The following is a 9,163-nucleotide window of genomic DNA, read 5'->3' on the forward strand; positions in this document are numbered from 1 at the left end:
CAAATTACTTGTATTTTAATTAAATACTTTTTTCACAGCAGTATTTTGTATTTTATTTAAATACATTTGAGTAAGTATTTGTCATTTGTAATTAAATACTTTTTGATGTATTTGTGCCCATCTCTGGTCATTGACAGCATCTAAGTTAGTTTGTATAAGTAGCCTAATATTCACAAGACCACAGGTCACAACTTACATTTTAGACACAATGTTCCCAGTTACTTTTTTTTCTTTCTTTTTTTTTTTTTACCATTTTTGCTCTACTAGCTGAAAACGACAATGTAAATGTACTGGTGTGTGTGTATGCCGTACAAAGCAAAGAAGAAAATACACTGCTTTCAAAGATGAATTACTGGACTGCTTGATAGCTACCCCAATGGTAGAAGTCAAAGCAAAGCACTCCGATCATATTTTGAGCTATTTTTAAACATTCCCAGTGGTCTTTAAATTATGTTTATGGCATTTTTAGCCAAAATCACAAAACCTGTGCCGTTTTCTGGGACTTCGCTTCAGCAGAGCGGCAGTAGCTCATTAGCAATTCGCCTCTGTGTTGTGGGCGAAGCCGTTGGCTTGGCACGGAGACGACCCTCCCCCTGCCCGTTGCTGAGAGCTCTGTCTCTCCCGCTAGCTTACACCCCAATACCGGTGGGGCAACAGTATTATATACACGTTAATTATTATTATCCGAAGTTAATCAAAGTTATCACCGATCGACGCCCAGTGGAGTTAATAGCCTACGTCACAACTCCAGTCTATTTTAGCCGGCATTTTAGCGTCTGCTACTGATTCACAGCCATTTGAATGTAGAAATACTCAGAAATACAATTTTGAGCTTATTTTTCTCAAGATATGTCCTCTAACGTCAGAAAAATGCCACAAGAACATGTTAACTCCTAGAAAAACATTATTTTCATCGGAGTGGGTCTTTTAATGGCTCGATGCTTCTACACTACTTTTAGTACCTCCTCAACACAACACTGGTTTGAAGAATAAGAATATTGCACAAGGTCATAATTGCACAGAGAATGTACATGATATCAGTCTGGTCAACTGATCCCTTGTTTTCTTTTTCTCTGTCCACCCCTCCCCCTCCCCTCCTCTCCGTTTACTGTCATTTTCTGAAATCTGAAATATAATCTATATAATTTCATCTCTGTATATTCCAGTTTCATACTATCTCTGCTTTCCTTTGTTTCTGCATCTGCTCCTCTGCAGGTACATCAGAACAATGTATCTCGGCATCCAGAGCCGCAGGCAAAAGGAGAACCAGCGACGCTTCTACTGGGCCATGATGTACGAGTATGCCGATGTCAACATGCTCCGTCTACTGGAGACATTTCTGGAAAGCGCTCCACAGCTAGTTCTCCAGCTCTGCATCATGATCCAGAAGAACCGGGCAGAAACACTGCAGTGTAAGGAGTGCCTCAAGGCTCTGTACTGAGACTGCTGACATTTTGTACAGTATTGCTTTTATACATCAGTAGTGAATGTTCTTTGCATGTGTACATTTTACTGGGATCATTTTTAAATCTTGACAAGAAGATTATGACATATACTTTTCAGTAGATATATTTATTTGATAATTTCAGTAGTGAGAGTGTCAAATTGACTTAATTTGCTTTGCAGTAGTGTTGGACATTTTTCACATGCATTGCACGCTCAATCAACTTTTCTTGATTAGAAATGTTGCTGGAAATGCATCTTTAATTTTTTATGAGTGCAACTCAAGACTCTGTAAAAACATGATGCATGGCCAAAATTCGCAGTTAGGTTTGTGACAACAAAATATGATCTACTGGATCTCACAGCTTTGTGTTATATTAATACATCAACAAGTCCAGCAACCATCCTGAATCTTTCAGAAAACCAAGCAAATCATGGCAAATCTATACAGTGCATCAGGAAAAAAAGGCTGACTTGTGGACGAATCTAACAATCTGAGCCCTCCCTGGCTTAGCCCTTTTAAATGATCAATTGTGTTTGTGGGGAACAAGGTTTTTTTTTTCCTGCCATGCAGCTGATAATGTGAGATGTAAGACCATTTATTATGTGTGAGGTGACAGCACTGCCAGCAGTGCAGATGATTTTATGAACATGAAGTCTGAGCTCAGCAGGATGAATGGTAAACATCTTAGAAAAAAGATACATATAAGCAAGAGATATGTTTTGGAGAATATAGCTCCATAAATGGTAGGCAGGTGTTATAGAAATGATAAGACAATGATTGATGCTGTTGTACTGTATGTGTTAGGGTGCTTTTCATTAGCATTCCTGGATACAGATAAAGTCATTTATCACAGTCCACATACATTATGTTTGATTTTGTTCTTTTCCCCCCACAATTTACCAAGATTGCAGAATGCGAGAATAACAGACAGATTAACGTAGATTATTTGTAACTTGGGAAATTTGGAAACTGGAATTCAGAGCACGCTTTCATACAGTATTATTGTGGTTCTGGATGTTTCTCTATTTATCATGTAAAAATACATATGCACATTATCATTTAAAGGTTTGGGGTTGGTAATGTTTTTAAAAGAAGTCTCTTATGCTCACCAAGGCTGCATTTATTTGATTGTTATATTGTTTCTAATTTCTCTTTTGTTTATTAAATAATGATTAATACTATTATTTTTATAAATATAATCATATACTAATTACAAATATGAATAAGCAGTGATAGCAACAGCAATAGTATAGCAATGCTACTTTGTATATCTTATAATAATAATAATAATAATACATTTTTTATTTCTCTCTGTTGTCCAGGTGTGTCAGTGATCGCGTCTCTTCTCTCGCTTTCCTGGGTTCTGGCCTCATACCACAAGCTTCTGCGTGATTCCCGCGATGACCAAAAGAGCATGAGCTACCGGGGAGCGTTGGTGCATCTTCTGTGGCGTTTGTTCACCATTTCATCTCGGGCGCTATCTTTTGCCCTTTTTGCCTCGGTTTTCCACCTATACTTTGGCATTTTTGTGGTGCTTCACTGGTGTGCCATGGCCTTCTGGGTAATCCACGGAGGCACCGACTTCTGTATGTCCAAGTGGGAGGAGGTGCTATTCAACATGGTGGTCGGCGTAGTCTACGTCTTCTGCTGGTTTAATGTCAAGGAGGGAAGGACCCGATACCGCATGGTGGTTTATTATTCACTGGTGCTGGTGGAAAATACCATCCTTACCGCTCTGTGGTACACCTACAGAGACCCTGTTGCTACCGACTCCTACGCTGCATCCGCCCTCTGCGGCGTCTTCCTGTGCTTTGCCTCTGGAGTGGCCTGCATGGTCTTCTATTACGGGGTCCTGCATCCCATGGGACCCGGGCTGAGGGTGCTGGCCAGTTCCTGCTGTGCTGAGCTGCTCTGGGGTCTCCCGTTACCACCAGAGGCCGAGCCAATGGCTCCCACTCCGGGGCCTCGGGGCTCCCAAGCCACCCCGACCAGGGCTATGGCTTCAGGGGACTACAGCGAGCCGGAGGAGGCTGCCACAGACACATGCCTGCCGGTGTTCCAGGTGAGATCCACAGAGCCCACCGATGCGGCGGGCCGGCCCATTCACCCCGAGGGGCCCCTAATCAAGATTGACATGCCCAGGAAGCGCTATCCGGCTTGGGATGCTCACTTTGTGGACCGACGTTTGCGGCGGACCATAAACATCCTCCAGTACATCAGCCCCAATGCAGTGGGCATCAGGTACAGGGATGGACCCCTCCTCTACGAACTGCTCCAGTATGAGTCCTCCCTATAAAGGCTTCTTCTCTACTCTCATGCCCTCTCTGGTTCTCCACTTCCCTTGGTGCTTTTTTCTTCAGAGTTTTTATTTAGTTGTACTCTTGAGCTATAAGAGTGCATCTAAGGTCTAAAAGAGTCTAAACAGAGAATATTCAACATATATTTTGACTAACACAGTGTAGAGATGCAGAACAAAGAGTCCGAAATACAACATTCCCTTGTTGGGATTACTATGGTGTGAATGTTCGACTAATGTGTTTGTTTGATGGTGTTTGTGGCCCTGTCCCCTCTGACATGTGCATGATGGGAATGATGGAGGAACATAGTCTTTAGCATCCTCATTCTGATTTTGGCTTTTACCATTTTGTGCCTACGTTTTTTCCAAACAGTTGTGATGACAACTGATCTTAAAAGACGGTAAACAAGTTAATATCAGCTAGACACTAATAAAGCACATTTGATTGTCAGAAAAAGCACACAATGCCCCATTTCATTTCTCTTGTGATTAAGGGGGAAGAGACTTGAAATTGTTGTCAAATTGCTTTAAAAAATGAACAATCGCTTTTTCGAGTAAAATACAATGATGTCATGTAAACATTTTGGTGTTGGCATACCATATAGCACTGCCACTTCTATTTTGATCTTCAAGGGCCTTAGTATTTATCTTAACATGTCTTTTCCTATTGAAACTCACTAGTGATGTGATATACAACTTTGAAATCTGATGAAGTCGAATATATGAATTATTATTTTATATTATATATACATTACATATGGCCCACTGTTATATTTTTTAACCCATCTATATTACGTGTGAGTGCAATTTATGAAAGCTAGATTGAATAAATGGGATATATTTCTTTGTATTTATATACACTATCGTTTAAAGGTTTGGGGCCAGTAAGATGTAAAGAGGTTTAAATTGTCACAAAATATGTATCATGGTTTACACAAAAATATTAAGCAGCACAACTAACCGTTTTCAACACTGATAATAATGATACGTGTTTCTTAAGCACCAAATCAGCATATTTGAATGGTTTCTGAAGGATCATGTGACACTGAAGACTGGAGTAATGATGCTGAAAAAATATATTACAATAGACAACAGATATTTTCAATTTTCAATATTTTCAACATTTCACAATATTACTGTTTTAATGAATATGTATTTTTGTATTACATATCAAATAAATCCAGCTTTGGTGCGCATATAAGAGAATCTTACCGACCCCTAAACTTTTGAATGGATTGCATTTTTTCTTTTTACATAACCCACTGTTATATTTTTTTAAACCCATAAATAGTACATGAGAGTGCACTTGTTGAAAGATAGAAAAAAATAGACATTTTCCCTTAAATAAGTCCTTCCATACATAAATACACAGATATAAAGACAAAATAACAAGACTCTGTTAAACGTTTTGTCATATAATGTAACTAAAAAAGTGTGGTTTAACATGCAATGTACCTGTAAATGAATTGGTTTTGTGCAATGAAAAAATATCAATTAATGTGACAAAACTGAGGGTTAGATCATGTAAAAACTGACATTTAAGGTAACAATTGCAGGTTACTATAGTAACCTTACAGTGTTATAATGAAATGTTTGCAGTGTGTGGTGCTTAATGCTAACCTTTAGTACTCCTCCATCATTCCCTGTACAACATTGCATTTGTCTGTCCACTAAAACTTTTTCCTCAGAAAAGGGTCAAGAACCTTGACACATTTACATGTGGAAATGGTATACCATTCGCATTCAAAATGTACTATAATCATTTTTTCAATAGAAATCCTTTATTTGAAGTGTGCAATATTTTTGAAGATGTACTATGAAATGATTGGAGAAAAAGGTTGCTTTTGCCTGAGTTAAGTTTATACGCCACCATCGAATGCATGCCGAGGTTGCACATATTGAGGATTGACTGGGTTGCCAGGTGCCAACCAATGAATGAGGCTTTCTAAAGTGCAAGATAATTAAATTAAACGTCCAATTTTTTATGCTTTTTTTTTTCTTCGTTATCCTCACGGCCGCATTAACAATAGGGCTAGGCGGGGCTAAAGCCCCGGGGCCCGAACAAGGAGGGGGCCCTTGATTGGCTGTGGAGCAGATACTAGCCATCTGATTGCCAAATCCTTACCACGCAACGCCCCCCACAAATTAGCCCTGTTATTTAGTAGCGCTTTGCCGAATATTCCATGCATTATCATGGAATCATTATCATTAATATTATAGTGACCGTTCGCAAAGACCCGCCTTTTTTAGTTACTGTGTGACAAGCCAGGCGGCTCTCACGAGTCACGCACATCATGTTCTAACGCAGTGAAAAAATACATCGCGGGGCAAAGACTAACGCGTAACGTTACACAATTGACTACGAGAGAGAGTTCAGAGCAGCTTACTGTTGATATAAAACAAAGTCTCAGCTTTCAAATATTGTAATTTAAATAATTTAAACAATACCGTTTTCAAGTTCAAGTCCACCGACGTTAATCTACTGACAGCTTTGTTGTCGGACAAAATTGCGTATTCGGCGTTTTGATTGGCCATGTCGCCTGTCAATCAAACCCCCGTGGTCAGCAGGACAGGGCATGGTGAAATGAAACGTCACGTTTTAATTTAACATAATACATTTATTCTATATTTAACTTGTGAACGATCGACCTGCTGCTGCACATAGGCCTATAGATGGCTGCCTGGAGTGCCTGCGCCTTATTAGAATATAGCTACGCATGCATCAACCAATAAATCGCCTCCACCCTTCACTTCATCTAGAGTCTAGACTATTTTTTAAAACACAGCGTCATCGTCGACCCCACAAATTTTCGGTAAGTTTGATTATTAACTTGATGGATGTTTGATATTGCTTTTTGTGTTTGATCAAACTCTATATTCACCTAAAGGGCTGGCGATAATATATCCGGTAGAAATATGTAAATTTTGCTGAGACATCATGATGTAAGTTTATAAATTAAACGCGTTTTTAATCATTGTGGTTTGACTTTGGATACAAATTATTTTAAATGATGGTGAACTTGAGACGGTTTTGCACAGCGCACTTGAGTTGAAATGTTAGTGCCATTAAATTTTGATATGATAAAAAATCGTTTTAAAAGTAATATAACTGAACTGTGAAGTATATCATAGATGGATAAAATGACTCGTATAATGATAGAACATTTAGCTCATGTAGTTGGTGACCTGTAGTGGTGGGGGGCCCTGCAGTAACTCATAGCCCCGGGGCCCAGTGAGCTCTTAATGCGGCCCTGGTTATCCTATATACGGTGCAATCAGAACAACACTGAGGGTTACCTCTATAAAAAGCCACTTGTTTACCTCCAATCCTGAGGTAATTTTCCCCCAGATTTCATTGATTCAATTGAGAATGAATGAATTGCTCTGAGGGGGCTGAGGTCATTTTTGTTGTTCCGACACTTAGCATCCAGGCAAGATAAGTGCAGGCATTAACATGGGATGCCAAGTTTCACCGCATGAGCTGCTGCAAACCTCATTTGTGCCTGCTGCAATTTTCCCAGCAGACTTCAGATCGGTTGTAGCGGACGAGGTGGAGGTTTTTATTTATTTATTTGTTTTTTTGCCAGGGATGGAAAAGAACACGAGGATAGACAATAGCTATCAGTGAGAATGCGCATTCGTGTGTATGTGTGTGTGTGTGACTTTGGTTTGTAGGTCTTACCTCTTCAGCTCCATCCTTGGTTGCTGCTCAGACTCCTCCACCCCTCTCATGCGAGGGCTATCTGGGATAGGCCTACTCAAATGCAAAAATTAGGGAAAGATTGCTTTCAAGATAACAACTTAGATTTATAACCTGGCTAAAGGGAATCAGGGATGGGCAGGCGATTTCATGCAAGGAATTCTAATTCCTAAACATCAAAATTCAGTAATCCTCGCGATATCAGGTTTTTAGTTGAAACTATACGAAGCGTTTCTGTTCCCTGTTCCCTTACAGTGCCTGTAACAGTCACCGATATTCCAATCCTGTAGGTGCTTGGCACATTGATGCACTGTTGTTTGCTGGGATATCACCAACCCTGTTATGTTATGATGTGTACGGCTACTTTAACTTGTTTTTACGGTTGTGTGACTCGGCTGCCTGGCATCCCATGATACGTTCATAGTCCAATTACAGAATCGGTTTCTACTAACGCACTTGAGGTAAGACAGACCAGGTGATATTTTCAACTACACTGTGATATTTCCTTCTATTATTCCACTTGCGCATTAGCATGATGTGTAGTGACCAACATTGCCACGTTTGAGCAGACATAAAGGGAGGGATTTGAAACCAATCCAACCCCCGTACAGCACACGTATAATCGCGAATTGGTTCGTTTTAGATTACCGCCTTACTAGTCAAAGAAGTTACACATCAGATAAGTGGATGTTAAAGTCATGCCTCCACTTGTACATGTCTAGTGTGGGGTGGGTGAGTGGGACCAGTCTCTAATATCGAATTCTTTGTGGTGCCTTGTCTTTTTGGGTGCTTCTGTATAGCCATGGCAGCCAGTGCAGCAAACAACAATGCCAGTGTCTCTATCTCCATTCAAATTTCACTCAGTACTGTAATGAGACAGACAATTTCCATTCAATCATTCACAAGGGTTTTATGAGCAGATGCGAAAAAAGGAATGAGGTTTGTTTGGGTACCAAATGACAGTTATGATGAAGTTAGCAATTTCTTTAATGATTGTTAATGTACTTCTGTCTATGCCTTCCTCTGTCTTGCAAAACGAATGAGCTGTAGTGCCAACAAGTTAATCTTTTCTCTCTGTCGTTTGTCTTGTGAACAAAAATGTCTAGCCAAATGGATTTATGCCTGCAAAAAAAAAAAAAAAAAAAAAGAAGAAGAAAAAAAGTACAAAATGTGTGTAGACCAATAAGAATAGAAAAAGTGGGGTACGTAAATATGGTGCTCACTGGATCGAATATTTCAACTTAAATCTGAGATGGCATTGGACACATTTTTAAAGGCCTCTGCTGGTGAACCATCTTCAGACTGCTTCTACATCCTTTGGATTTTTAGCATGTCCACAAAATGCATCCTATGGTGACCCCTCCAACACACTTGCATGTTTTCTTCAATGCAACGTCCCACCCATTGCTCCAGGGTTCTCAAAGAGCATCTATGGTCATCAAATCCAGTTCTGTACAGTGGTTCTGCAATGATTGGTATTGAAAAAGAGCCAAATGTTCTGATGACAAAACGACCACAAAACGGTGCATTTTTGTTTCTTGACCTGGTGCTTATCAACATATTCGTAAGGTGCTACCACACATGTGGACTGCAGGACCCCTGTTGTGGCTCACTAAGCAAGGCCACCGTCCGATAGACCTGCCTCTTTAAGCTCACGGACACTTTCCTCTCTGGAAGAACAAGCACCTCAACACAGTTTACAGCCAAACATCTCTCTTTG

The 9,163-nt window shown here is 40.0% G+C and overlaps 1 protein-coding gene and 1 long non-coding RNA gene across 2 annotated transcripts in view; one reads left to right on the forward strand and one right to left on the reverse strand.

Moving 5' to 3' along the window:
- Nucleotides 1-4,059, forward strand: part of xkr6b (XK, Kell blood group complex subunit-related family, member 6b) — an 83,381-nt gene extending 79,322 nt beyond the window's left edge. The window contains exons 2-3 of the mRNA XM_056264489.1: nt 1,216-1,412; nt 2,770-4,059. Of these exons, the coding sequence (XP_056120464.1) occupies nt 1,216-1,412; nt 2,770-3,743 (1,171 nt within the window). The 3' untranslated portion in view covers nt 3,744-4,059. The remainder of the gene's footprint in view (nt 1-1,215; nt 1,413-2,769) is intronic.
- LOC130097588 (uncharacterized) overlaps nt 1-9,163 on the reverse strand; it is a 151,954-nt gene that overhangs the window by 129,980 nt on the left and 12,811 nt on the right. The window lies entirely within an intron of this gene.

The sequence above is a fragment of the Rhinichthys klamathensis genome, unplaced genomic scaffold (assembly GCF_029890125.1).
Source record: "Rhinichthys klamathensis goyatoka isolate OS25496 unplaced genomic scaffold, OSU_Roscu_1.1 h1tg000221l_1, whole genome shotgun sequence".
Taxonomy (NCBI): domain Eukaryota; kingdom Metazoa; phylum Chordata; class Actinopteri; order Cypriniformes; family Leuciscidae; genus Rhinichthys; species Rhinichthys klamathensis.